The sequence below is a fragment of the Sus scrofa genome, chromosome 3 (genome assembly GCF_054392235.1).
Source record: "Sus scrofa isolate SSC_HxYL_T2T_F1_AM1 chromosome 3, Sscrofa_HxYL_maternal_Yorkshire_Landrace_v2.0, whole genome shotgun sequence".
Classification (NCBI taxonomy): domain Eukaryota; kingdom Metazoa; phylum Chordata; class Mammalia; order Artiodactyla; family Suidae; genus Sus; species Sus scrofa.
Window position 1 is genome coordinate 124,111,052 of NC_139385.1, and position 27,743 is coordinate 124,138,794.

The 27,743-nt window shown below is 56.2% G+C and overlaps 1 protein-coding gene across 4 annotated transcripts; it reads right to left on the reverse strand.

The window, feature by feature from the left end:
- Positions 1-132: 132 nt before the first annotated feature.
- On the reverse strand, positions 133-27,661 carry CAD (carbamoyl-phosphate synthetase 2, aspartate transcarbamylase, and dihydroorotase). 4 transcript variants are annotated; one of them, XR_014842392.1, is made up of 45 exons: positions 27,406-27,661; positions 27,029-27,168; positions 22,181-22,310; positions 19,372-19,514; positions 19,047-19,188; positions 18,690-18,861; positions 18,294-18,479; positions 18,009-18,121; positions 17,004-17,149; positions 16,633-16,764; positions 16,281-16,514; positions 15,934-16,155; positions 15,566-15,754; positions 15,188-15,312; positions 14,866-14,996; positions 11,806-11,918; positions 11,327-11,571; positions 10,859-11,105; positions 10,402-10,500; positions 9,992-10,216; positions 9,729-9,911; positions 9,282-9,500; positions 8,884-9,051; positions 8,158-8,340; positions 7,918-8,022; positions 7,223-7,462; positions 6,902-6,983; positions 6,463-6,629; positions 6,138-6,302; positions 5,869-6,000; positions 5,476-5,677; positions 4,465-4,655; positions 4,238-4,378; positions 3,927-4,028; positions 3,435-3,531; positions 3,181-3,241; positions 2,855-2,899; positions 2,588-2,757; positions 2,404-2,478; positions 1,667-1,879; positions 1,389-1,514; positions 1,027-1,182; positions 842-943; positions 624-718; positions 133-511 (listed from the first exon to the last, which is right to left on the reverse strand). XR_014842392.1 is itself a non-coding variant. In XM_085019723.1 (45 exons), exons 1-45 carry the CDS (start codon positions 27,485-27,487, stop codon positions 409-411), a joined length of 6,750 nt encoding a protein of 2,249 aa, XP_084875849.1. In that variant the 5' UTR covers positions 27,488-27,661; the 3' UTR covers positions 133-408. The 4 variants fall into 4 exon arrangements, 2 of the variants coding, with proteins under 2 accessions (XP_084875849.1, XP_020943355.2); XR_014842391.1 differs by having other exon boundaries at positions 3,007-3,241; XM_085019723.1 differs by having other exon boundaries at positions 3,170-3,241.
- Between the last annotated feature and the right edge of the window lie 82 nt (positions 27,662-27,743).

Below are 27,743 nucleotides of genomic sequence, written 5' to 3' on the forward strand. Positions count from 1 at the left end.
GAATGTGAGGCTGCCCAGCGAGGCTGCTCTTGTATTTGGGAAAGGGTTCTCATTTTCCAGAAGAAAGCTCTGCCTCTTACACTTAGCATCCTCTGCTGAAGCCAGGACAGATGTAAGGAAGCAAGAACCAGAGGCAGCTTAGCTGTTTTATTAAGAAAAGTCTGTACATACTTGAGGCGCAGTAAGGGAGACGGGGCAGACTGGGCCCCGCATCTGAGGCCCCACCCCGACACGAGAGTCTCCGGTCCAGTCCAGTCCAGTGCCTGAAGCACGGTCTGCATGTGTGTGCATGTGAGCACGTGACCTATCTGGAAGCCCCAGAGCATCTGCTAAGTGCGCTGCTGCCGTGGAGGGCAATGGATTCTGTGCCGGGCAGCTGGGCCTGCAAAGAGGCTAAGGAGCCGGGCCCTAGAAGCGGCCCAGCACGGTGGCCAACAGGGCCATGCGGATGTACATGCCGTTCTCAGCCTGGCGGAAGTAGGCTGCTCGGGGGTCCGAGTCCACCTCCACGCTGCAAGAGAAGAGGCGCCATGTAGCCCTCGAGGGCCTGAACAGGACGGCGTGCGCTCCCCGAGCCAGCCCCGCCGCCCCCAAGCGTGTCCTCAGTTTTGATGCTGTGTCACCTTATCTCATTGACGCGGGGCATCGGGTGCATCACCACCATCTTCTTCTTGGCCCGGGTCATGATGTGGGGAGTGAGGATGAACTGGCCAAAGCACTGCGGGTAGACAGGGCCCCGTCAGCCCCTCCGGGCAGGGGTGGCTGCGAGCCCCCATCCCCCAGGGCCCGGCCTTCCCGGCGGCTCGTCTGGAGGCCCAGCAGCGGCAGCCCCGACACTCACAGCCTCGTACTCCTGGGCGGAGCCAAAGCGCTCCTTCTGGATTCGCGTCATGTAGAGCACGTCGGTGTCGGGCAGCGCCTCCTCAATGCTCTCAAATTCCTCCTGGAGCGGGAGGCCCGGCCGGGGTGAATGCTGGGCTCCGCAGACCGCCCAGCCCAGGTCCCCCAGGGCCTCCCGGGCCTGACCTGCTTGGTGCCGCGGGAGGCCACGAAGGCCCGCACGTCGGGAGGCATGCGCAGGCTGGGCGGCGCCACGTAGCGCAGGCTGACGCGGTACTGGGTGAGCAGGCAGGCCAGCGAGTGCACCGTGCGGCCGTGCTTCAGGTCCCCCACCATGGTGATCTGGGCGGGCGGTGGCGGCAGGCGGGGGGGGGGGGGGGGGGGTGAGAGGCAGTCACCCAGAGGGCCCCGAGACGGAGCACACCCCCACCCCCTTCGGCCTCAGGACCAGGATGCAGGCCTGCTCCATGCCCCACGCCCTGGAGGGCAGAAGCTACCTCCCAACTGCTGCCCTCTCCAGACCCTCCCCCGCAGGCCGCCAGCCTCACCGTCATGCCATTGACCGTGCCCAGCTCCTCCCGGATGGTGAAGATGTCCAGCAAGGCCTGGGTGGGATGCTCTCCAACCCCATCCCCGGCGTTGATCACTGGCCGCCGGCAGTGCTTGGCTGCCAGCTGTGAACACAGGGAACATGAGGAAGGAGAATCCGGGCCTCGGTATCTCGGTGGCCCCCCACTCCCTGCCGCCGTCCTCGCTCCTCCTGGGTCCCCACCCATCCGGCCCAGCCTGATGGATCCTGCCTGGCCCGGCGCACAGGCCGGCTCACCTCCACCGCCCCGGGCTGGGGGTGCCGCAGCACCACGACGTCGGCGTAGCAGCTCATGGTCTGCACTGAGTCCGCCAGGGATTCGCCCTTCTGGACGGAGGACGTGGCCTCAGAGAAGCTGAGCACGGCGCCCCCGAGCCGGGCCATGGCTGCTGCAAAGGAGCTGCTGGTCCGCGTGCTCACCTCGTAGAACATGGAGGCCATCACCTTCCCCTGGGGAGGCAGGAGTCACGTGTGCGTGTGCGGGCGCTCGCCTGGGGAGCCGCCGCCTGCCCCCCAACTTACATAAGAGGGGCGCGGCCAGAACCCTTTCCCCAAACCTCCCGTGACCCCAGTGTAGCTTTGACATTTCCACCCCTGTGCCACTCTGAGCCAGAGGTCTGACTCCAGAAAGCCATTGTTAGGTGTCTGAATGAGACATTCATTCTCTGGGGGAAGGAAATAGCCCAGCTCTCTCCCACGACGACACGGGCCCAGACGAAGTGCCTGGGTTAGCCCGCCTGTGTGCTGGTGCTCAGGCCAGGTCCGCGGAGTGCTGATGGGAGGTGGGCCAACATGGCAGGGGGGGGGCGGGGGGGCTTGGGCCCCAGGACGTCCCAGCAGCAGACCTGCCTACTGTGGAGGGTGTGGACTCGCACAGGGTGGGGGGACCTATGGCGGCAGAGGGAGGCCCCTCTGACCACCACACGGCCCTGCTGACGGGGGCCTGGACCTCTGCCCACAGCCTTGACCCTGACCTTGAGGATGTCGAGGCTCCGCTCCTTCTGCACCATCATACGCAGCATGTGTGCCACGTTGAACAGGTGAGACATCTAAGAAAGATCCTGAGTCAGCTGGAAAGGCGGTGGCCCCAGAGCTCCCAGCCCCAGCTCTCCAGGTCCTCAAATCTCGGGGCGTCCCCATCCTCTCTCCCCCAGGCACCTGATCCTTGGTGAACTGCCGGACAGACAGGATGTGCTGGCCCACTAAAGAGTGCAGCAGGGGTGAGGTCTGGGGGTGCAGCAGGCCCGGAGCCCCCAGGTTCTGGGGTGACGCCTGTCTAGGTACTGGTGGTGGAAGATAGCAGGTGCCATCAAGGGTTCCCATCAGGTCTGCAGAGAGGCCGGGGCAGAGAGGCCGGTCAGAGCTCCTCCTCCACAGGCCAGACCAGAGAGTGCCCAGGGTGAGCGTGCGTTCTGGGGAGGCTACCTGGCTCGGCTGCCTTCCGGGACGACTTCTCCTTTGGCTCCTCAGCTGCAAACAGGGCAAGAGGAGAGATAAGCCTGTGGCTGAGGTGTGGGAAGAGCCCCGCGTCCCCAGAACGCCACATCACACACACTGTCTGTGTTAAACCAACTCACACCACAGTCGCTATAGCAGGTTAGGGGAGGGCGGGAAGAACCGGCGGCCCGGGACAGATGCATGACGGCCCATGGGGACCGCTGTGTGTGATCCGTGGTGCCCTCCCGGGCCCCGCCCGGTTGGCAAAGGCATCCTTGGCAAGGGGAACGGCCAGGCTCACACCAACCAACAACCTGGATTTATCCCACGCTCTGCTGCCCCGTGGGCTCCCAGCTCCCGGGCGGAGGAACACAGCTGCCCACAACAAGAAAGGGCTGTGAGAAGCAGCTGTGGGATGCCTACCTCGTGCTGGGCGGGCTGATTTAGGCAAGGGGGGGGCGGTGGGAAGGACAGGGTCCGTGGGCAAAGGTGAGATGCTGGGAGGGGAGGGCCTGGATCTCCAAGTCCAGGCGGCCCCACCCTCCATGCCCCCGGGTCTTCCTCTTACCTGGCAAACCTGGGTCAGAGGCTCGGTGGATTCGGGGTGGCAGGTGGAAGCGGCCATCGGGAAGCACTGGGATGCCCCGGCGGGGCCTTTCCGGGGTCTGGAAAGAGAACACTGAGCAGTGACCCGAGCCCTCCTCAAGTCCAATTCCCCCCAGGAATAGCCTAGCTGCTCCCTGTCCACCTCCATCGCGCCCCCCTAGCCCCGCCCTCCCACCGAGCTGCCCTCAACAGGGGCGGGCCCACTGCCCCCCCAACCCCGACAGACCCCCAACCTCTCTCCGGTTGGGCATGTGTTTCCTGCGAAGCTTCCTAAACTGAAAGCTAATTCTGCGTTTTGCAGTAAATGGGGGTGGGAGATAGAGGGGCAGGTGGTCAGGATTTTGAGGGTTAAGTGACGAACCTTCCGCACCCTGAACCACTGATGTTTCTGCTGCTGGCCCTGCCCCTGGCTGCACCGCCCGACACCCCCGCCAGCCCGAAGCAGTGCGGATACCGTGGTTATCTCACTGGTGGCTGGGGCTGCAGGCGTGAGCTGGGGAACAGCTCCCTGAGGCCACTTGCGAACATCCTGCCCGTAGCCAGGCGGCACCAGCACCTGCAGACAGAAGGCGGGAGCAGGCACGTGAGCAGGGCAGGGATCCTAAAGGTGCGGAAGCCAGCTAGCAGAAAAACGCCCTGGGGACCCGCATCCACCCACATCCAGGGCAGCTGGAGGGCTACTGGGACTGTGTAGACGAGCTGGGGTGGGAGGAAAACGGGGCCGAGGGGACTATGACCAGGCCTGGACACGGGCCACACACGCACCTGCCCGTCGATATAGGCAACCTCCCCTCGCAGGACCACACGGCGCACGGTGCCCTTCAGCTTCTGCCCTTCAAAGGGTGTCCAGTGGGCCTTGGAGAAGGGCATGTGGCTGGGGACTGTCCATTCATGCTCCAGATCCACCTGCCAGAGTCACGAGTTACGCTGCGCCGGGGCCGCCGCGTGGAACAGCTCCCAGGGCTGGAGATCCCCCGCCCCCATCCCCACACCTCCACGTAGGTGTCCTCCTGGGGGGGCAGGTGGAAGATGCGACGAGGGTTGTGATGCAGTCGCTGCAGCAGGTCGTCCAGGCTGAGCCGGCCCTCGCTCACGGCCGTCAGCAGCAGGGGCAGCATGGTCTCCAGCCCTGGGAAGCCGGGGGGAGGCCGGGGCCCGCACTTCTCCTCCACGGTGTGGGGGGCTGGCAGAAAGCACATTAATTACCCTCCACTGCTGGGAGGTCACACACGCCACCAGGATGGTGCCTCGTTACCCACCCCGATGCTGCCATTTTCTGGGGCCCACACCTTTTACCCAGATTTTCTCCTTTACGATTTTTTTTTTTTTTTTGTCTTTTTGCCATTTCTTGGGCCGCTCCCACAGCATATGGAGGTTCCCAGACCAGGGGTCTAATCGGAGCTGTAGCCACCAGGCCTACGGCAGAGCCACAGCAACGCAGGATCCGAGCTGCGTCTGCGACCTACACCCCAGCTCACAGCAACGCCAGATCCTTAACCCCCTGAGCAAGGCCAGGGATCGAACCTGCAACCTCATGGTTCCTAGTCGGATTCGTCAACCACTGAGCCAAGATGGGAACTCCTTTTTTTTGCTTTTTAGAGCTGTACCCGTGGCATACGTAAGCTTCTGGGCTAAGGGTCGATTCGGAGTTAGAGCTGCCGGCCTACGCCACAGCCACGGCAACGCGGGATCTGAGCCGCATCTGCGACCTACATCATAGCTCACGGCAACGCCGGATCCCCAACCCACTGAGCAAGGCCGGGGATCCGCATCCTCATGGATACTAGCCGCAGGAACGCCCTCATTTACAGCGTTACTCCATTGCTCGTTCACTCTTTCAGTAAATATTCATCCATCACCTATCACAGATCTGGCCCTGCCTCAGAGGCTGGAGTCCTGCCCGAATCAAGGCTCAGTTCTCATGGAGCCAAGGGTCCCTGCCTGGATCCCCAGAGCAGGGGCGTGAGCCGGCCCGGGCAGAGGGGACATCCTGGGCCCCTCACCGTGGTCCGAGGCGAAGCAGTCAATGATGGCCATGTTCTCCCACAGGGCGTCCACGTCCTGCCGGGAGCCGAGCTCCGGCCGAACCTCCCCCTTCCCGGGCCCCAGGCGCTCCAGGTCATCGCGGCTCAGGAACAGATGGTGCGGCGCCACCTCACAGGTCACCGGCAGCCCCCGAGCCTTTGCGGCTTTGATCAACAGGATCTGGGGGGAGAATGCGGAGATCTCGAGACAGCCTCCCTCTGGGCCTCGCCCTGCAACGTCCCCGCAGGAGCAGCCCCTCTGGAAAGCCACGGGCGGCTGTGCAGAGGTGCCAGCCGCAGGTTCCCCCTGAGGCCCACCCTGACCTCCTGGAGTTACGGGGAAAGCGACAGGTGCCTCGGCTGTCCCCTTACCTCCTCCTTCCGCGCCACGTGACAGATGTGCACCGAGCGCTGGGTCAGCTGTGCCACCATGAGGATGGCAGCGACACTCTGCCGCTCTGCGTGGGCCACGATGGGGAGGTGGGATGGCCACGTCTCGAAGTGCTGGGGGCAGGGAGAGTGGTCAGGGACCGTGCAGAGCCCGAGCCCTCACGGACTCTCACTGCTGCCGGCCCACTCCGGGCGGGCCCCAAGCCGGGGGTGTCAGCCAGCTGCCTCCTCCCTCCTGCCCACCCCCCTACCTCCATCCACTGGGCTACACTGTCCAGCCGCAACTCAGAGAAGGTCTCATTGAGGTAGAGCTTCAGCCCCGCAGCAGATGCAGCCACAGGGCCCAGCGTCCCAGCATTATCCGATGAGGCTCCGAGGAACAAGGTGTAGTCACAGCGGGCGCCAGCCTCTGCCAGCTGTGAGGGTAGAGGGTGCATTTGCGATCAGACCCATCAGCACCCGTGCCAGTGTGGCATCTGTGGCGTGGGCCACTGGGGAGGGGCAGAGAGAGCAGGGCTCAGGGAGGCCGGTGGGGCACGTGGGTCACCACGAAGCAGCAGGAGAACAAGGGCTCACCTTCTGGGCCAGGGCCAGAGCAGGCGCGTCGATGACGGGGGGCCGGGTGTTGGGCATGGCACACACCATGGTGACGCCCCCAGCCAGGGCAGCAGCTGTGCCCGAGGCAAAGTCCTCCTTGTGTGTCCCCCCCGGTTCCCGCAGGTGCACGTGGACGTCAATCAGTCCTGCGAGAACACGGGGGCAGAAGATCAGCAGAGCCATGCAGGGGCATCAAGGAGGTGAACTGGGGTGGCAGGAAAATAAGCAGCCACTGGTCCAAGGGAGAGGCAGTGAGCTTCCTCAGTCAAGGGCGTCATGGATGGAGGAATACAAGAGCTCAGAGGAAGGGAGATTCTGGGGCCTCCCCGTCTACAGCCCAGGGCCATCTCTCAGCACACCCAGGGTCTGTGCCAGCTCCAGTGTCTGGAAGCCAGGTCCTCCCACGAGATGCACTTACCAGGCAGCCGCACAAGCTTCTGGGAGGTCATGCAGTCAACGTGCACCTTCAAAGGAGGGGCCGGCCCGATCTGTCCCAGGGCCTGCAGATGCAAACCACGGGCAGCTTTGATGTAAGGGCAGCCTGGGAGTTGCAGATGGGGGTTGGGTTTCCCCGTAAACCAGACTTCTGCCTCTGTACCCACCTCCTCTCTCTGCAGCCACGAAGCTTGATTACCAGCGTGGCTGCTGCAGCCCGAGGGGGTCCCAGCCCCTGGGCATGCGCACTTCCCCCCTCCCCTGCGGACACTGGCTGCCCCCTCTTGGCACTCAGGTCTGTCACCTCCACAAACAGTTTGGTGCACTTGATATCGATGATGAGGGGCACGGAGAAGTCGGCGGCCAGACGCCGGGTGCGGTAGCCCTTGGTGACGAAGGACGAGAGACGCCGGCCCCCGGCCCCGCGCATCGACAGGTTGATCACCAGCTCGAAGTTCTTCTCGGCGAGCTGCTCCAGGATGCTGCGCTGGGGTGGGCACTCGCCATCCACCGCCTCTTCAAAGTGCCAGTCCACGGCCGTCACCTGTGGCCCAGAGACAAGGGGAGGCCAGGCCACACGTGAGCCTGCCAGGGGCCGGGAAGGCCAGCCTGAAGGGAGGGGAGGGGGCCCAGGGCCCACAAGGAGGAACCTGAGGACTCGCAGGGTGGGGACCAGGCTGCCTCTGCTTGCTACAAACAAAGCATGTGTCTTGACAGGAAAGAGAGTGACACTACGGTTTACCGAGGACTCAGCAGGATAAGCCCCGCCTCCACCCCGTGAACATGGAGAAAATTCTCCAAGGAAATATGCCGGCCCGTAAACAGTGATGGGAGGTCACAGGGATCTCTCTTTGCTTTTCTGCATATTCTACGGCTCTGCGTGGGATACGCGCGATTTGTACAATGACAATCAAAGCAGGGGAACAGGGAGAGCATTCCTGGGCGCTCCGACACCTGCGAAGGGCGGGCAGCGTGGGCTCGGGCGGGGGCACCCCGTACCTTGACGCCGTGCTCGGTGTAGAAGTCGGCGGTGCCCAGACTGGCGTAGAGGCTGTAGCCCAGGCTCTCCAGCAGCCGCACAGTTGGAAGCAGCTCACTTTTGTTCTGCATCGAGCAGGAGGAGGAGGAGCTTGTTTCTCCCGTCTTCCACCTCAAGGTCGGCCCCGGCCCGAGCCAAGGTCAGCCCCAGCCAAGGCCATCTGCCCCCAGCTCTTCGGGGGGCCCCCCTGGACTCTGTACCTTGTAGCTGCCAATGGTCAGCAGGATGTTCTTCTTGGGGATCTTGAAGCCGGTGCTTAGCATGGCCTTGAGGTAGGCCTCGCAGCGGCTCTCCCCGAAGCCGGCCACCTCCCCGGTGCTGGTCATTTCCACCCCCAGCACCACGTCGGCCCCCGCCAGGCGGGAGAACGAGAACTGGGGCACCTGAGGGGGCAGGACGTGGGAGAGGCCCGGCGTGAGGGGCCCGGCTCCGAACAGCAGGGGGAGCCTGCCCTGCCGCTGCTCCCACTCCCAGCCGGGCTCCGCCTTCCCTCGGCTTCCACGAGGCGATTCCCTGGCCTTGGAAGACCCCTCGACGAGCTTGGCAAATCTCACATTCTGACCTCCTCCCCAGCTCCGTGCAAACACTCCCCCTTCTCTGGAGCCTCCCCAGGTCACCCCTTTCGGAAGGGACCCCTTCCTTAGCATTTTGTTTTTCTCTCTACCGTGCAGGCCTGTCACACACTGTTTGAGAAACAAGCTGTTGTTGTTGGACCTGACCTCTCTTGCCTCCCATCACTAGAGTGGAAGCGGAAGCCCGTAGGGAACAAAGACCTTCCTATCACCCTGATGGCCCAGGGCGGCGCTGCCCCCAGGAGGTGCTCTGTTGACACGCCGACTGACACACAGCTTGCGCGGTAGGTGAACGCCCCCCGCTACTTGCCTCCTTGCCTCCGAGTGCCAGCCCCGGGCTCCAGTCCTCCTTACCTTCACCCCCACGACTCCAGAGCCCGTCATGAGCCCCACAGGCTCCACTTCTTCCCCCATGATGACCCGGGTGGCCAGTGCTACTAGGTCCACGCCCAGTGTCTTGGAGACGAAGGGGAAGGAGCGAGAGACACGCACGTTGCATTCAATGACTTTCAGCTGGTCGTCCTGGGGCAGAGAGGGACTGGTCAGACCTCCTGCAGGTGGGCCAGACACGCTACCCCAGTGACCTGACTCTCCCCCCACTCACCATTCTGCGGGTCATCAGCCTGGGACAACACCGTGACCCCTGCCCCCCAGCTTTCCTACTCCAGGGAAGGCTCCTCAGCTCCAGGGCCAGCACAGAACCGGGAGGCACCATGGCCTTTTGGTCCCTTCCTTCAGCCCCCTCTTTCTACCTTGGCAATGAGCTGCAGATTGAAGGGTCCCGTGACTTGCAGCTCCTGACCCACGGCGTGCACAATGGCTTTGATCCGCTCCAGCGTCTTGGCAGTGATGTCTTGTGGCGGGGTCACCAGCGTGGCATCACCTGAATGCACACCTGCATTCTCCACGTGTTCCGAGATGGCAATGGCTGCCACCACACCATCGCAGGCCACAGCATCCACGTCAATCTCCTAGCGGGGTGGGGGGGTTGGGAGGATGCACAGGGCAAGGTGATGCAGAGCCAGGCCCATCCTCTCTTCCCGTTCGCTCCTGCAGGATGCTTCCCTTCCTTTAAGAGCCTGGCACAACCCATCCTTCCCAGCCCCATCGTGCCAACGAATTTCTGCAGGATCAGAGAGGGAAGTCGCCTCGTGGCTGGGAGCCTGCCCTCCGGGACCCCTCTGTCTGCAGCCTCCCACCTTGGCCTCCTGGATGAACTTGGAGATGACCACGGGGTGCTCCTTGGAGACAGCTGCCGCACTGCTCAGGAAGCGCTCCAGGTCCCCGTCGGTGTAGGCCACATTCATAGCAGCCCCGCTCAGCACATAGGAGGGGCGCACGACACACGGGTACCCCACGGTCTGGCAGAACTGGCGAGCAGACTAAGGGCACAGGGAGCTTAGCTAGATTGGTCACACTCACCCATGACCTCCTCCCGCCTCCAGCACTGGCCCCAGCCCACCTCCAGGTCGCTGAGCTCCCTCCACTGAGGCTGGCTGATACCAATGGTGTCCAGGAGCCGGGAGAACTTAAAACGGTTCTCAGCCGAGTCGATGGCTTCCGGGGAGGTGCCCAGCACCCGGCACTGCTGCCGATGCAAGGCCATGGCCATGTTGTTGGGCAGCTGGCCGCCCATGGAGAGGATCACGCCTTCGGGGCTCTCCAGCTCATAGATGTCCATCACCACCTAGAGGGCAGGAGAAGCAGGTGGCAGCCACGGGCAGGGTCTGGGGTCTGAGCCTTCCTGCCCCCTGCTCTTCCTCCTCCACCCACTTCCCCTCAAACCCCACGCGTTCCAAAGAGCCTCGGGTCCTCCGGCCAGGCCTGTGTGGCTGGCCACCCAGGCCGACGGGCAGCCCTCGAACCGCTCACCTCAAAGGAGATCTCGTCGAAGTAGAGTCGGTCACACATGTCATAGTCGGTGCTGACCGTCTCTGGGTTGTAGTTCACCATGATGGTCTTATACCCCATCTGCGACAGGGACGGGGACAGTTAGCAACTGCGTGGGAGGAAGAGCACGGAGAAACTAAGCCAGAGCCGCTGCTTCGGAGAGTACCGCCTCAGCCGCCTCGGAACTCGCTGGCCAGACACCTGCCTCAGGAGGGAAGGAAGGCCGGCACTGTAGGTGCCGGAGAAGTGGATACAAACGTGTTGGAGAGCAGCCACGTGGGGGACACAAGACGGCCTAAGAGGACCGACCCCCCAAGCCCAGAGCCCTGGGATAGACGTCGGCTGCAGCAATGACTAGGGAGGCCCAGGCGGGTGGAGGGGAGCTGCTGAAGCTGGTTGGAACAGCAGAGAAAATCGTATGAAAAACGAGCTCTTGGACCTTTCGGAGCTGCCGGATGCAGCCCACAGCACACCAGTCAAACTCCACGCTGGAGCCGATACGGTAGACGCCAGAGCCAAGGACCAGGACATGAGGTGTTCGAAAGGTGAGGTCATGGGTGGTGCCCCAGTAGGTCAGGTACAAGTAATTGGTCTGGGCTGGCCACTCGGCTGCAACCGTGTCAATCTGTTTCACCGCTGGGCAGATCCCCAGTTCCTGACGCAGCTTGCGAACGGCCAGCTCTGTGCTAAAGGAGAAGGGTCGGAAACATAGGCCCTGGGGGTGGCGTATGGACCGAGTAGAGGGGGACGGACCCCAGGCAGGGATCGGAGAGGAAAATCCCCGGGGCTGAAGGTCGGAGGCCTCCGAAGCTCCCCATACTCTCCCTCCCTTCCGGGGGCCCCTCACTGGTACAAAGGTTCTCTGCCCCGCGTTTCTCAGCCTGGGACCCTCCCCACTGCCCCTGACCTGAGAACGGCGAGGGCAATCTGCTTGTCTGAGAAGCCGAGGCGCTTGGCCTGCTGCAGCAGGTCTGGGGGCAAAGGCTGTCCACGGTGCTGCTCCAGCAGCTGGGTGTGTGCTATGATCCGCTTCATTCGGTGCAGGAACCAGCGGTCGATGCGTGTGAGCTCATACAGGCGGTCCACCGAGTAGCCAGCCCACAGCGCAGCGGCCACCACAAAGATCCGCTTGTCTGTTGGTGTCTCCAGCTCCTAGAGGGGCGTGGGCAGACAAGCTAAGCGTCAGTTTCCTCATCTGTAAAGACAGACCTGATGATACGGCCTCACACAGCGATAAATGACATCACGGAATTCTCAGCAAAGTGGAAAGAGCAAATGTCCAGGAGGGACTGGGGCTAGAACTGTGGGGACCAAGCTCAGGGGCTGGGGACAGAGAGCCGCAGGGTCCATTTGGGGGGTGCTGCCAGCGGGAGGGGAGCCACTCACCATGTCACTGACGGGCTTGACTGTGTGATCGAAGCCCACGCAGTTTTCATCCACCATGCGCAGAGCCTTCTGGAAGGCCTCCTCAAAAGAACGCCCGATGCCCATGACTTCACCTGCAAGGAGACGACGGAAGGGCTCAGGGCCAGAGGGCAGAGGGAGCAGGGGGCGCGCCGCCCAGAATGTCTGTCGTTTACAGTCAGGCCTCGAGGAGGTTCTCGAAGCAAGTCCCTCTCTCGTTATTGAGAAATCTTACACTTGCAGCGCTTCTCCCGACCATTTTCATGTTTTCCGTTTATTAGGGGAATGGAATTAAAATGCCTCAAGTGGGCATGTGGCTATCGGAACATGTCACAGTTTGTCCCGGTGGCCCGGTCGCTGGTGGGTCCTCCAGGTATTTGGTTTGCTTTATGCACACTGTGATGACACCAGCTGGGGATCTGGCTCACCCTCTAAAACTTTTGAAAAGTCTGGTCAAGAGAAAGAGGATCCCATTAGTCTCTGAATGCGTCCAGAGCTTATCCCACCTACAACTATCATTTCCAAGTGTTTCTTGCTGGGCTGTTTTCAAATGTATGTTTTGTACACGATTAGAGTCCACATACAACTCCCCCCCGCTCCTCCCCGCACCGTGAGCCTCTTCCCACATCGCCTCGCGACTTCACTACCAACAGTTTAACTCCTGCAGACTGACCGCGATCTAACTGTTGGCTTACTCGAGAACACTGAGCTTTGAAGTGCTCGTGCTCTGTGAGGCTGTGATGTTTTCTACGCTTTAGATTATCCCCGTAGGATACATTTCCAGATGTGCATGAGTAAGAGGTTAAGATAAGATTTCTGGCCCTTGGCAAGTATTAGTGGCTTTATAAAGGTTTGCGCTTTACAATACAAAGCAGACATTTAGTCCATCTTCTAAGAAGTGTGTATAAGCAGTTCAAACGATGTTTGCTAATAAGCCAAAATAATTCTCATTTTAACTGATTTCTATTTAACAGTAAGAGGGGACTTCTCCCACTCTCGAGCCGGCTTATTGATTTCCTCTTCTGTAAGATTCTGTTCACGTCCTCTGACAATTTACCCTGCGGTCTTCAGGTGTTTCTTACCGATTATATTTATCTGTTTACAATCCTAGTACTTATTTCTTTTAAACATTTTTTAAAAATATCAAGATATTAACACTAGTGCTAAGGAAGCAGATCATGAGTGCTTTTGTTCAATTCCTCCGTAATGTGGTTGCATTATAAAAGGTTTTACTGGAGTTCCCATTGTGGCACAGCAGAGACGAATCCAACTAGGAACCATGAGGTTGCGGGTCTGATCCCTGGCATCGCTCAGTGGGTTAAGGATCCGGTGTTGCCATGAGCTGTGGTGTAGGTCGCAGATGTGGCTCAGATCTGGCGTGGCTGTGGCTATGGCGTAGGCTGGCAGCTGTAGCTCCGATTCAATCCCTAGCCTGGCAACCTCCATATGCTGCGGGTGTGACCCTTGGGTGAAAGAGAAACCCATACACTCATTCACGCAAGCCTAAAAAATTCTGGAGTCATATCCTCAAACTATTCTATGTGAAAAGATAACAGGTGATTACTCTTTTCTAGTTAAATTATCTTTTCTAATTTCTCAGTGATTCATGTATCTTGTATAATAAAAGTTACCAAAAGTTACCAAAGAAGATCACATTCCAAGAATACTCAAGGAGATGGAAAGACTTAAATGTCTCTTCTAGGAATCAATCTTTGGTTGTCCTAGTTTCAATCCACTTCTTTTAGCTGCAATTTATGGCTTCATTCCCATGTTTATTATAATTTTCATATAACAGAAATTCATCTCCAGAAGGAACAACTTGGCAGTCTTTTAAAAGTTCTAAAAATTCTGGAATAATATGTGAGCTTAGACTTCCATCTTTAAAGGCTACTATTGCTCTTAATGGAAATTTGGAGCACAATGAAATGCTATTATCCTTGGCTGGTGGCAAGTTGGTGCGTGCACATATTCATTTTAGTGGAAATGTTTTGGAGGCCAAATGAAGGCAACGGCAGGGGTCACTCTAAGGCCTGCTCTACCGCTGCACGGAGGCTGACCGTCACACCCATCCGTGGGTCACTGCTAAATGTCCTCGTTTTTACGCAAAGGTTTCTGATGTCCTGCTCTGATCTTTTTTTTTTTTTTTTTTTTTTTTTTTTGTCTTTTTGCTATTTCTTGGGCCGCTCCCGCGGCATATGGAGGTTCCCAGGCTAGGGGTCCAACCTACACCACAGCTCACGGCAACGCCAGATCATTAACCCACTGAGCAAGGGCAGGGATCAAACCCGCAACCTCATTGTTCCTAGTCGGATTCGTTAACCACTGCGCCACGACGGGAACTCCCTGCTCTGATCTTAAACGCCGTATTAAAAAACACTTAATAAACACTTCATTTCATGACCGCAGCAGGACGTGCCCGGAGAAGGAGACACGCTCGGCTTGGCTGCCACTGCGCTGACCTGGACTTGGAAGCTTTCACAGGAAAACAGCGGTCGTCCTTTCCCCGAAGCATCGGTATTTAAACTGGCAGGGAGAACAAACCGTCACTGGCACTCGCAGCCTGGTGATGAGGCCACGGGCAAAATGCCATGTGTGCTGTGGGTGGAGTTTCATGGAACCGGTCTCACCCACGACAGGCAGCGTCGCGTTAACAGAGGAAGAGGCACCGTGCTTCTTGGCTAGTTTTCACGCCTTGGCTCTGCCCTCTCTCTCCTCAGCCACATCACTTTCCTCTGCGGGCACCTGCTTACTCATTTGTCAAGTGCGTCTGATGGCTACCACCCCATCCCGGGTACCATCTGGGGAGTGGAGGTGGCAAGTGTATTCTGACACAGCTCGCCAGACGCCTCTGCTCCCCACCCTGGGAGGACTGCTCTCTTCGCTGGAAACGGCCCTGTTTCGCGCTCTGAGAAACCGTGTTCCCAAGAAGCTGCTCACACAGGCGCTGGAAGGCCCTGCCAGGGAACTGGCTCATCTCTGAGGTCCTGCGGGGGGGCCCCGCGAGGGGGTCTGCGGCGGGGTCTCTTGGGCCGTGCCTCTCACCTACGCTCTTCATGCAGCTCCCGATCTTCGTGCTGACGCGGAGGAACTTGCTGAGGTCCCAGCGAGGAATCTTCACCACACAGTAATCCAGACTGGGTTCAAAGGCTGCTGTTCCCCCCGTCACCGAGTTCCTGGCAGCCATCAGGTGTGTGTGCAGGGGGGGGCAGAGGAACAGAGCAGGAGACGTAAATGGTGAGCTTCCAGCTGATTCTCCCCGTCCCTCACATCCAGGCCGATGTCCTCTTCTTATTCCCCGTCCCGCAAATGTTTTCTTCGGCTCCCCGCCCGCCTCCCCTCCCTGACCTCTCCCCAGCCCCGGTACCTGAGCTCAGGCAGAGGGATGCCCAAAGCCAGCTTGGCTGCCACATAGGCCAGTGGATAGCCCGTGGCCTTACTGGCCAGGGCGGAGCTGCGGGAGAGCCTGGCATTCACCTCAATGATGTAATACTGCAGAGAGAGAGAACAGAGAGTGACCAGGTAACTGGCCGGAATGGCCTGCCTGGTAGAGGACGCAGAAAAGCAGGAAAAAAAAAGCTGTACCCCCCAACCCAAGACCCACCCCTACCAAAGATAATCCCAGCTTCTACGCCAGGCCATGGAGCCGAGAACTCCAGCTACGGGACCTCCCGCTGCCCAGGGCAAAGGCTGCGGCAGGAGGTCCTACAGCTGGAGTTCTCGGCTCCAGGGCCTGAAGTCGCACCTGCTCAGATTCAGGGTTCAGGGCATACTGCACGTTGCACTCGCCGACGATTCCGAGGTGCTGAGTCACCTTGATGGCCGTCTGCCGCAGGAGCTGGTACTCCCTGTCATTCAGCGTCTGGCTTGGAGCCACCACTATAGACTCCCCAGTATGGATGCCAAGTGGATCTAGGTTCTCCATGTTACACACCTGCCAAAGGAGGGTCCCATGGACCAGGTCACTGCTAAAGGCACTCAGGAGAGGCAGGAGGCTGCATCCCAGGGTACACTCAGCTCTCAGAGATCTCAGCCCTGGCCCTAGCTCTTAGGACCGTCTACACTGCCTGATGCTGTCCCTGCCCCCAGGCCTCCTCCGCCCCCATCACTCACCGTGACACAGTTGCCATAGGCGTCTCTCACCACCTCATACTCAATCTCCTTCCAGCCTTTTAGGGACTTGTCTACCAGCACCTGGCTGGTATGGGCAAAAGCTGGGGCCACCAGTGCAGAGAGCTCCTCTTTGTTAGAGGCAAAGCCAGAGCCCAGGCCGCCCAGGGCAAAGGCTGCACGCACCAGCACAGGGTACCCCAATCTCTCGGCAGCGGCCTGGGCCTGCAACGGGCAGAGATGAACAGAGAGATCAGGCCCTGACTGTGTGCCGCGCAGAGGGTTCCTGGCCCTGGAGAAGAGCCGAGGTTAAGAAAATGACACCTGTCTGCCCCAAGCACCCCTCGCACCTGCTCCAGAGAACTGGCCGCCTCGCTGGGGGCCACGTGCTCTCCGATCTCTGCCATCCTGGAGGCAAAGGCACGCCGATCCTCGGTCAGCTCAATGGTCTCCACGGGCGTGCCCAGGACCCGGACCCCGTACCGAGCGAGCACCCCAGCCTTGGTCAGCTCCACGCCGCAGTTCAGAGCTGTCTGGCCCCCGAACGTCAGCAACACACCATCTGGGCGCTCGTTACGTATCACCTGATGGAGGAGAGAGGAATTACAGGCAGGAAGACCGGGGCAGGGGCAGGGCAGTGGATCAAAGAAGCTGAGAACCGCCCGCCGGCCACACGGGTCCCCTGCCTCAGCCCAGTCCCACCTGGGTCACGTAGTGAGGGGTTATGGGAAGGAAGTAGACTTTGTCGGCCAGGCCCTGCGAGGTCTGCACCGTGGCGATGTTGGGGTTGATCAGCAGCGTCTGGATGTTCTCTTCCTTCAGGGCCTTGATCGCCTAGGGGACAAAAATGGCCTCTCAGCCGCCACTGCCTAAGCCAGATTTTCAGTCTTAGGCCAGCGTCCCTCTGCCTCCTCTCCCCTCCCTGGACTCTCCGTCCCTCATACCTGAGACCTCTGCTCCTCGCCACCTCCCCTCTCCGACCATTCCCCAGATCTCCCGGTGCACTTCCTACCACCCATTTCCCGCCTCGGCCCCCGCCACTGCTGAGGGCTACACACCCAGAGGTGCCTTACCTGAGAGCCTGAGTAGTCAAACTCCCCAGCCTGGCCAATGGAGAGGCCCCCTGAGCCCAGAATCAGAACCTTTCGTGGCGGGGGAAGCCCAGAGCCGGGGGTGGGAAGCCCAGGGAGACAGAGGCGCTCAGCCAGCCGCTCTCGAACTGTGGAGGCAGAGAATGTCACAGAATGTCAGAGCTGAGGGAGACCCAGGAGATCGCCTAGATTAAACCCCTCGCTTTATTTTTTTTTACTTTTTTTTTTTGGTCTTTTTGCCTTTTCCAGGGCTACTCCCGTGGCATATGGAGATTCCCAGGCTAGGGGTCCAGTCGGAGCTGTAGCCGCTGGCCTACACCACAGCCACAGCCATAGCCACAGCCACACGGGATCCGAGCCGCATCTGCGACCTATGCCACAGCTCACGGCAACGCCGGATCCTTAACCCACTGAGCAAGGCCAGGGATCAAACTCGCAACCTCATGGTTCCTAGTCGGATTCGTTAACCACTAAGCCACGAGGGGAATTCCTAAACCCCTCACTTTAGAGAAGAATCCAGAACAAGTCATGCCTCCAATGAGCGGCAGAGGCAGGACCAAAAACAGGACTTGTGTCTCTGCACTTCCTTTGAATAGAAGAAGTACAAGTGAATCCTCTGGGAGTTCCCATTTGTGGCTCAGCAGTAATAAACCTGACTAGTACCCATGAGGATGTGAGTTTGATCCCTGCCCTCGTTCGACGGGTTAAGGATCTGGCATTGCCGTGAGCTGTGGTGTAGGTCGCAGATGCAGCTCATATTCGACCCCTAGCCTGGGAACCTCCATATGCCACAGGAGCTGCCCTAAAAAGACAAAAAAATACACATGAATAAAAATAAATGAATAAATGAATCATCTTAGCCTGATTGCCCTCCCGCCCCTCCCCCTCAACCTCTCAAACATCTATCAGCTTCTCAAGGCATGTCTATCTAGGCTTATCCTGGAGCCTCTTCTTTGTTCCATAACCCAGTTCTACTCGAGGGCTTACCTGTCTGGCCTCCAGGGTTTCCAGCTGTGGCTTCTTTCACAGTCTCCAGAAAAATATCAAAAAGAAGTTCCATATCTGAAGGGCCAGCTTGGTGCTCTGGGTGAAACTGGACACTGTGGGAGAGAGTGGGTCACGAAAGCTGCCATCACTGTTGGCAGCCTCGGAAGCAGGTAAGGATGCCTGACTGGGGCCCACCGCTGTGCTGTTACTTCCTCATCTTCAAGCCCCAGGGGGCTTCACAGCTGTACGGATCCAGTCACCGTGCCCAGAACCACCCAGGCTCACCTGAAGAAGGGCAGGCTGTCGTGGACAATGCCTTCATTGGAGCGGTCATTGGCATTGGTGAAGAGAGGAAGCCAGCTGGCTGGCAGTGAGTCCGTTTCCACCGCAAACCCGTGGTTCTGGGATGTTAGAAAGCAGCGCCCAGAGCCCACCAGCAAGCATGGCTGGTTATGGCCTCGGTTCCCGTATCTGGAGATGGAAACGTACAGAGTCACGGGCCCCTGGCACCCGCCCCATCACGACTGTACCCAACCCAGCTCTGGCTGACGTCACAACTCTCTCCAACCCCCACTCCCGTTTCAATAACAGGAGCGAATAAACACCCGTCCACTCCCATTCCCAAGACTCCCCGCCCCTCAGGTCAGCGGTGTGGGCCCTTCCTCTCCCCACAAGTCCCACCTCATCTTGTAAGTCTTGGCCCCGATGGCTAAAGCCAACAGCTGGTGTCCCAGACAGATCCCGAAGACAGGTCGTGGGTTAGGTTCCGATAAGACACGGCTCAGTGCAGATACCACGCTGGGATAGGAGGCGGGGTCCCCGGGACCATTACTCAGGAAGAGACCCTCATACGCTGGAGTGGGCAGAAAAGATGACATCGAAACCGTAGTTTGGCCAGAGAGACACACCATTAGGACAGAAGCCCTTATCGCCGCCTTCTTCCCTGCCGCTCACGTGGACTTTTAGCAGCTGGATCAAGGGCCAGGGTTTCCACCCGTGCTGCTTGTCTGTGGTCCTGTGCAGACCCCAGCTACTCACCCTGACTGTCTAAGGCGTGGTCCCAGGGGACCACGGTGACCTCCGCCCCTCGCCGGCACAAGCATCGGATCTGATTATACTTGAGGCCACAGTCCAAAGCGAGGATCCGAGGGGCACCCCCTGCATTGAATACCCGCGGAACCTGAGGGCAAGCGGAATAAAGGCAGTGGTTGCCAGCTGTGATTAGCAGCCATAACACGCACACACCAACCTCCCTCCACCTTCGAGGCCTCTGCGGAGTCTCCCTCAAGCGTTCACCCCCAGTAGGGGCAGAATATAACCACTGTGCCGCAGCTTGGAATCCTCTCCGACTCTACCTCTGTACCTTAACGGAGACCTCCGGCACCAGGGGGCGGGCATTGGGGTCCAAGAACGGCAGGGTGGAAGGCTCTGTCCCGTCCTGGACCAGCTTTCCCAGCAGAGACCCCTGCTCTCGCAACTTCTTAGTCAGCTCCCGAGTGTCCACTCCTGTCAAGAGAGCATGCTCGGAGAGGTCCCCCCCGCCAGCACAGTCGTGCAGGAGGTGAGGGCTTCCCTTCCAGAGCCCTGAGTCACACGCAGCTGTTCCAGGGGCAGTGACATCCCAGACTAGAGGTCCACCACCCTCGGGTACTCTGGCCCTCAAATATCACAGCTGCACTGAACCACGACTCCAGAACTGCTTATAGAAAGCAAAACTAAGGGTAAAAGAACAGCTAAATGACAACACACGAACGTGACAAATAAAATGCAGACCGTGGGAGTTCCCCTTGTGGTGCAGTGGAAATGAATCCGACTAGGAACCAGGAGGTTGTGGGTTCGACCCCTGGCCTCACTCAGTGGGTTAAGGATCCTGTGTTGCCGTGACCTGTGGTGTAGGTTGCAGACGCAGCTTGGATCCCGCGTTGCTGTGGTTGTGGTGTAGGCTGGTGGCTGGAGCTCCAATTCGACCCCTAGCTTGGGAACTTCCATATGCCGAGGGTGTGGCCCTAAAAAGACAAAAGACAAAAAAAAAAAAAAAAGCAGACTGGATACACTAAAGGAAAATCGACTGTGCCAAAGGGGTTACAAGGCTCGCAGATTAAAGGGACGTAACAACCAAATGCAGACATATCCCAGATTCAAATCAACAGTTAAAAAAAAAAATCAGGAGTTCCCATTGTGGCGCAGTGGTTAACGAATCCGACTGGGAACCATGAGGTTGCAGGTTCGGTCCCTGCCCTTGCTCAGTGGGTTAACGATCCGGCATTGCCGTGAGCTGTGGTGTAGGTCACAGACGCGGCTCGGATCCCGCGTTGCTGTGGCTCTGGCGTAGGCCGGTGGCTACAGCTCCGATTCGGCCCCTAGCCTGGGAACCTCCATATGCCGCGGGAGCGGCCCAAGAAATAGCAACAACAAACCCATGGGACCTCATCAAACTGAAAAGCTTTTGCACAGCAAAGGAAACCAAAAAGAAAACAAAAAGACAACTTACAGAATGGGAGAAAATAGTTTCAAATGATGCAACTGACAAGGGCTTAATCTCTAGAATATATAAGCAACTTATACAACTCAACAGCAAAAAAACCAATCAATCAATGGAAAAATGGGCAAAAGACCTGAATAGACATTTCTCCAAAGAAGATATACAGATGGCCAGCAAACACATGAAAAAATGCTCAACATCGCTGATTATAAGAGAAATGCAAATCAAAACTACCATGAGATACCACCTCACACCAGTCAGAATGGCCATCATTAATAAATCCACAAATAACAAGAGCTGGAGGGGCTGTGGAGAAAAGGGAACCCTCCTGCACTGCTGGTGGGAATGTAAACTGGTACAGCCACTATGGAGAACAGTTTGGAGATACCTTAGAAATCTATACATAGAACTTCCATATGACCCTGCAATCCCACTCTTGGGCATCTATCCGGACAAAGCTCTACTTAAAAGAGACACATGCACCCGCATGTTCATTGCAGCATTATTCACAATAGCCAGGACATGGAAACAATCCAAATGTCCATTGACAGAGGATTGGATTCGGAAGATGTGGTATATATACACAATGGAATACTACTCAGCCATAAAAAAGGATGACATCATGCCATTTGCAGCAACATGGATGGAATTAGAGAATCTCATCCTGAGTGAAATGAGCCAGAAAGACAAAGACAAATACCATATGATATCACTTATAACTGGAATCTAATATCCAGCACAAATGAACATCTCAGAAGAGAAAATCATGGACTTGGAGAAGAGACTTGTGGTTGCCTGATGGGAGGGGGAGGGAGTGGGAGGGATCGGGAGCTTGGGCTTATCAGACACAACCTAGAATAGATTTACAAGGAGATCCCGCTGAATAGCATTGAGAACTATGTCTAGATACTCATGTTGCAACAGAAGAAATGGTGGGGGAAAAACTGTAATTGTAATGTATACATGTAAGGATAACCTGACCCCCTTGCTGTACAGTGGGAAAATAAAATAAAATAAAAAAATAAATAAAAAAATAAAAAAAATAAAAAAAAAAAGAAATAGCAACAACAAAAAGACAAAACACCAAAAAAAAAAAAAATCATAAAGTTGAGGAAATTTTAAACACTCCCTGAATATTTGATATTAAGGAACTGCTGTTAATTTTTTAAGGGTGCGGTAATGTTATAGTGATTACGTTTTTATAAGGATTTTTTTCATAACTATTGGGCTATTAGTGGATGAAATGATATTATGTCTGAGATTTGCTTCAATATAACCTGGGAGTGGTTGTAGTTATGATGCAATAAACTCAGCCCTGAGTTGATGATTACAGAGGCTGGGGATTCATTACCCCCACTCTCTCCTTTTATTTCATTTTATTTTCTTTTTCTGGCCATGCCCGCACCATGGAGAAGTTCCTGGGCCAGGGATCGACCCTGCGCCACAGCAGCAACCCAAGCTGCTGCAGTGACAACACCAGATCCTTTACCTGCTGCGCCACAAGGGAACTCCCTCTCTCCTTTTACAGTTTTGAAGTTTCCCATCCGAGTGAAAGCTCAGTTCCTTCCCACAGCCCCAGCCCCCTAAACCTTTCAAATCAGGTACATTGCACCACAAGGCTGGGTCAAGTCCCAAGTGTCCACAGTTGACCTTGAGTCTTTCTATCCAGGCACCTGTGCTGGCACCATACCTTGCAGGCCAGGTATGCCATGCTGTTGCAGCCACTCATGCAGGGTGCAGGCGGCACTCCAGTGGCTGGGCGTGGGGCAGCACTCTCCCACCACCAGTCCTGCCACGTGGATCCCCGAGGATTCAAACCACTGTCAAGGGAAGGAAGAGACTGTGAGGAGCCCAGGGCCACACACCCTCCTGGTGTCACCTTTTCCCACTGTTTGGCCAAGGACCCTGTGCTTCGGCCAAAGTACCTCATGCTCTTACCTTTTAGCAGCGGTGCTGCCTCCCTCACGAAACACTGAACACATGGGCCCAGACGCCTGATTCCTAGTTGAAATAGCATTTTCCTTCTCCCGTCCTTTTCTTCTACCCCCTTTTCTGTGAAGTCACCCCCACTCTCCACCACTGCAGCTTGTGCCTCCTCCTCCTCAGAGCTCACTGAAGCTCCCTTTATCGCCACTGGTCTCGTTATTTACATTGTATTATCAATGTGTCCATGTGTCTTCATCAGAGAACCATGAACCAGGGAGCAAGGCACCTGATACAGGAGAGCAGTCAGCCTGTGTCTACTGAGGGCCGGCTTGTGCCAGGTATCAAAACCGATGCTGAGGGAGGAGCAGGAGCAGGAAAAAAGACAAGGTCCCTGTCTTTGAGATGTTGATTTGCTACTTAGGGGAGGTTGATGTGCTACTTAGGGAACCTGAAAAGTAACAAGGTAACACAGAGGAACAAGATCACAGCCCCAGAGTGTGATCAAAGCCCTGTCAAAGAGATAGGGGCACAAAGCCTTACGGAGTAAGAATAAAGGTTCAGGGTACAGTACTAGGCATGCTTAGAGCTCCCCTCCCCCAGAGGGGAGTAACAGGTAACCCACATTTGTGACTCAATAGATAAATGTATAATAACTAGAGAAACAGATTATGTGGGAGGAAGTGGCATAAATTACACCTGCTTAATGATGGAAGGTTCAAAGACAGGTGGATGTTGAGGCTGTTCTTGAGCGATCTGAAGGCTAGTCTGGCAGAACCTCCATGGCTAGGCGGACTAATCCGCACACGAGCAAGTGCACTGACAGTACATGTGCCACAAAAGCATCTGTGGAGGGCTGGTGGCTCCAGGAGCCCTACCCTCCCTCCTTGGTTCTGTCAGGGCCTCGATCTTGCCAGTGCATCACCTCAATTTTGACATTGTGTCTAGAGTTGACCAATCTGAAGACTGACATAAATTGACCAAGATAGTGCATTTTGGAAAGAGGTTCAATGGACATCTGCTAATCTAATTCTGTTAATTGAGGTCTGTATTCACTAAGACTAACTCCCCAGATAGTTTTTTTTTTTTTTTTTTTTTTTTGTCTTTTGTCTTTTTAGGGCCACACCCACAGCATATGGAGGTTCCCAGGCTAGGGGTCTAATTGGAGCTGTTGCTGCCGGCCTACGCCACAGCCACAGCAACACCAGATCCGAACCGCATCTGCGACCTACACCACAGTTCATGGCAATGCCAGATCCTTGACCCACTGAACAAGGCCAGGTATTGAACCAGCAACCTCATGGTTCTTAGTCGGATTCGTTTCTACTGCGCCAAGACGGGAACTGGCCCCAGATAGTTTTTTTGCATCAAGTTATATTGTTGCAAAGTTTAACTGGGTTTCTAAAAGGACATTCTAAACGTGTCTCCAAAGTTTATCTTAGTAATCTACTTTTGGACAAAGATCAGATGCCCCAGGGCCCACAACCAGGGGGATGATGCAGACTGGCAAAGACATAATTTAAAGCACTGTTTCCAAGCCAGATGGAAAGGCCCTCACCAGGTACTCTTAACCAGCTCATGTGCAGCAAAACTAAAGGGAACTGATTCTTAGATTCGTATTTCCCACTTAAAAAAAAAGGCCCCTGCACTGGACGGGGCTATAGAGAGGCCTGCTGACCTCAAAATCATCTTAAAACAATGCTCACGTGGAGGAGAAACTACACCAGGATGAGCAGATGACATGAGAAGCAGACAGCTGGCCCATGATGCCAGACCTGACTTGGACAGTGATTTGTTTTCTTGACTTCTTGAACTTTTGCATATGAATCAAATGTTTTTCCATCAGGAAAACGAGCCTATGCTAATTTTAGAAGTCAATCCAGTTGTTGTGTTTGTGGCCAATTCCCTGTGCCTGGTACCTCTGGGTTTCCCTGGTGGATTTCTCCTCTGCGAGGCTCTGACTGGATAACCCTTAGGATTTTATTACTTGGTGAGATTTTCTCACCTGACCAATTAGTAGTTCCTGCTCGGACCCTGACCATAAATACAAATTTTCCTTTAGGGTCACTCAAACTCAGAACAATGAGCTAAGGCTCAAACACTGTAATCTCCTGTTGATTAGAAGGGAACCTCCCACCATTGTGGGATGGATTTCTGTGGTTAACAGCAGGCTACTGGCCTACTGAACTCTGAGGTCCCGTGCTGCTTTAGGTGACCTGCTCCCTAGTCTCGACAACATCTTCTAAAACTGGTTTGGCGTCAGAAGCTCTCGGCTTAAATATTTACCCATACCTCTATTGATGTTATTAGCTACCTTGTTTGTGTTTTGCCTATGTTACAAGATTAGTGTTTCTTGTTTTACCAAATGTGTGACTGAGCCTCCACACACAAAAAATAACAATGATGACCAGGTGTCTTGAAGCAGTCAATCAAATATACAATCCTTTACCAGATCAGTGACTGGAACAGCGTAACTCTAGATATGGGAAGATGCAATAAGAGGGAATGTTTTCCTGGACCCTAACAGACTAGTAAAACAGGTGGTTCGGAGACTTTTGGCTACTGTTAATAAGGCCTAGTCCAGTAGTTCCTGCAGTGGCTCAGCGGTTAGTGAAGCTGACTAGTATCCATGAGGATGTGAGTTCGATCCCTGGCCTTGTTCAGTGGGTTAAAGATCCGACGTGGCCGTGAGCTATGGTGGAGGTCGCAGATGCAGCTCGGATCCTACGCTGCTGCGGCTGTAGCTGTGGGGAAGGCCGGTGGCTACAGCTCTGATTTGACCCCTAGCCTGGGAAGCTCCACATGCCACGGGTTCAGTCCTAAAATGACAAAAGACAGGGGAAAAAAAAAAAAAAAAAAAAAAAAAAAGGGCTAGTCCAGTAACAGCACATTGAATGGCCACAAGGAGTTCTTCACCAAACCTGGGAATGAGCATTCCTAGCACCGTGGGATGAGATGGTCATGAAACACTTCCCAGCACTATGGCGAATTTATGACCATGGGGGAGCCCTGTGAACTGGAGATGGCACTTGCCATCTGCCTCTACGTGGACTGAATCAGGAGCCACTGCAGCTGCCGACCCTCACCATCCCCGAAGGGAGCTTGGGGTGGAGATCAGGAGGGAGGCTCTCTGTGGTCTGGGGAAACTGGCGGAACAGGTCTTCAGATCGTTAGATATTTTCAGGAGATTTTTATGAGCCCAATTCTTGTATCTCCTCGCATCTAGAAAAGCACTAAAATCCTTCACGGTGACATCTGCTCCTTGAGACCAGCAGTAACCTGCACGAGACCAGCAGCAAACTTCTGTGAAAATGCGGGCATGGCTGCATGTTCCTCCCCCTTCACCAAAATCATATATATCCTGACATCTCCCTCTGTCTCTTTGGAGTGGTTTTTCAGAGCTCTCTGAAATGCTGCCTCCAGGGCTCTAGTCCTCATTTTGCCCCAAATAAAACCTAACTCTTAACTTTTAAATTGTGCATATTTTTTAAGTTGACAGCATTATAAACTAGAATGTAGTGAGTTTATAGGTTTGTGATGAGGAATGGCCCTTCTGGGAATAACAAGAGTGCCCCTTAACCTAGAGTTTCCTCTCCCAAGTGTCAGGGTGACTGGGAAGGCATATTAAGAATTAAAGGCTCAGCAGTTAACAAAGCCGACTAAGATCCATGAGGATGCGGGTTGATCCCTAGGTTAAGGATCCGGTGTTGCCTTGAGCTGTGGTGTAGGTCACAGACACGGCATGGATCCCACGTTGCTGTGGCTGTAGTGTAGGCCGGCAGCTGTAGCTTTGATTGGACCCCTAGCCTGGGAACGTCCATAGGCTGCAATTGCAGCCCTAAAAGGCAAAAACAACAACTAAAGGCTCAGTATGCCTAGAATCAGGACAAAAATGAGTGTTGAAGACTACTGCCGCTGCGCTATGGTGACTGTACAAAAAACTTGTGGTTTTGTTTTTTTTTTATTACTTGTACTCTCAGACGGCAACTTAGTTACCAAATTCCAGAGGAGGAACAGGAGAAATCTCACTGGAAGAAGCTGTTTTCTTATCTAGATTTAATAACTCTACTGAGAAGTGGTAAAAAATGAGGCAAGGTAAGGAAAGCAGGTTTAGAAGATGCTGGCCAACCTCATGGATTTTGGCAGGTGAACTGGAACCTGCCATCACTGAGAAGGGTGTGGCCCTAGTTTCCAGGCTCTTTCCAGTTAGTTTCCGTACTCTTTTGTTTTATCCCCACCTGAGGCATATGGAAGTTGGGGGGGGGGGGAGGCAGGGACCCAAGCCAGGGACCACAGCAGCGACCATGCCAGATCCTTAACCCACTGTGCCACAAGAAAATGCCAATTTACATACTCTTAAAGCATGGCTCCCATCACACCGTTCTGCTGCCAAACAATCCTCACTGGTTCCTTACCAGAGCCAAGACTTTGGCTTGGTCTCCAGCACTCTAAGCTTCTCAAGGAAACTAACACGCCTTTCATAGCGCTTGGCTATTACTTCGGTGTGCATCTGTTTTCTCCAGGATGCCAAGAGGAATGTCAGTGTCTTTACTTCACTAACAGTTAATAATTACTGTTTGAAAAGGAATGTAGAGAAAGCATTGGGTGCGGCTACCTTGCTGAGCCCGAACTCATCCACTTCATCTGGGGGGATGCCGTAGTTACCGATCAGAGGATATGTCAGCACTAAGATCTGTGCTTTGTAGGAAGGGTCTGTGAGAGCCTCAGGGTAGCCGACCATACCGGTTTGAAACACTGTAAGAAAGATGCAAGACTGGGGCTCAGGCGGGGCACCCTTCGGAGCACTGCCCCGCGCGATGAGAGCGCCCCAGCGCAGGCTGCCTCGACCGTGAGGGATAAAAGGGGCTAGGCTGGTAAAAGGCGGGGTACGGAGTGTGCAGGCGGGAAAATGGCGGGGTCTGGGCAGGGCAGGTTGGGCAGAAAAGGGCAGCAGAGTGGGATGAGGTTGGCAGCCGGCCCGAACTTGCTTACCCACTTCCCCGGCAGTCGACACAGCAGCCCCAAAAGGCTGGCCCCGCAGGACCGACCCGTCCTCCAACACCAGGGCCGCCATGGGAACGGAGCTCAGAGGCGGGGATGAATACAGACAAGCGGGAAGCGCAGCAAGCCCCAGCCGATGCTGGAACCACGTGAGGATGGCGCGCCCGGAGTCGGTCCACGTGGCCAACCGCGCCGGTGTCTGGAGCAAGAGCGGTGTGGAAAGCGCAAGAGCCCAGGCGCGATGGGCGGCGGGGAACTGCGGCGGCGCAGGCAGCTGGCGGCGTGAGGGGCGGGGCCGGAAACGTAAGGGGCGGGGCCAGGGCGCGGCA

Bases quoted from the DNA above. Each gene is read 5' to 3' on its own strand.
- CAD (XM_085019723.1), bottom strand. From the start codon at position 27,487: ATGGCGGCCCTGGTGTTGGAGGACGGGTCGGTCCTGCGGGGCCAGCCT. The intron at 18,480-18,689 runs GTGGGACTTGTG...TTCCATCTCCAG, and splicing joins GCCAAGACTTACAAGATGAG to ATACGGGAACCGAGGCCATA. The intron at 8,341-8,883 runs GTAAGGAGGACT...CTGCCCCCTCAG, and splicing joins CTGGAGTCGTGGGGGTGAAG to GTGCCCCAGTTCTCGTTCTC.